We start from the raw sequence: 616 nt of genomic DNA on the forward strand, positions 1-616 counted from the left end.
GGTTAGAGCAGCTTAGAGGACAAAAATCAGGACATCTGGGGGGTTTTAGGAAATGTAATGTAATGTAAATGTAATGTAGGATCTAGGTTCTGGATCTTAAATCGGGCACTGTGCGTACCTTTGGGGTCTACGGCCTGGATCTCGTCTGTGGCCTTGCAGGGCCGGCTGGCCCCAAGGCGGTTCAGGGCCCGGACTCTGTATGCGTACCACTGGCCCTCTATCAGACCGGTCACCTGGCACTTCAGCTCGGGGACCGTGTCCCCGCAGGGCTCCCACTTATCGGTTCCTCTCTGGCAGCGCTCCACGTTGTAGCCGCGGATCCCCGTGCCGCCGTCGAACTTGGGCGGCTCCCAGGTCAGGAAGATGCCGCTGGCCGACTTGTCTCTCCACCGCAGGTTCTCCGGGGGGTCGGGGCAGGCTGCAAGAAACCAGACCAGGGTTAGAGAGAAATCCCTTTTGGACTGCAGCATTACTTTAGTTACTAGTTACTCGTGTTTATGTTACTGACAAATTACTATACAACTACAATAAAACCAGAGATTTGGGCAAGCGAGCGTTCGAGTCTGTGTTGTGACTCACTGGCGGGGGAGGACACGTTGACGGGCTCGTCGATGTA

The 616-nt window shown here is 55.4% G+C and overlaps 1 protein-coding gene across 1 annotated transcript in view; it reads right to left on the bottom strand.

The window, feature by feature from the left end:
• Positions 1-616, bottom strand: part of LOC116702462 (titin) — a gene marked incomplete at its 5' end in the record, with an annotated part of 4,416 nt that extends 3,800 nt beyond the window's left edge. The window contains 2 exon segments of the mRNA XM_032536667.1: positions 119-418; positions 580-616. Coding sequence (XP_032392558.1) covers positions 119-418; positions 580-616 — 337 coding nt within the window.

Source organism: Etheostoma spectabile, chromosome 2 (assembly GCF_008692095.1).
Source record: "Etheostoma spectabile isolate EspeVRDwgs_2016 chromosome 2, UIUC_Espe_1.0, whole genome shotgun sequence".
Classification (NCBI taxonomy): Eukaryota; Metazoa; Chordata; class Actinopteri; order Perciformes; family Percidae; genus Etheostoma; species Etheostoma spectabile.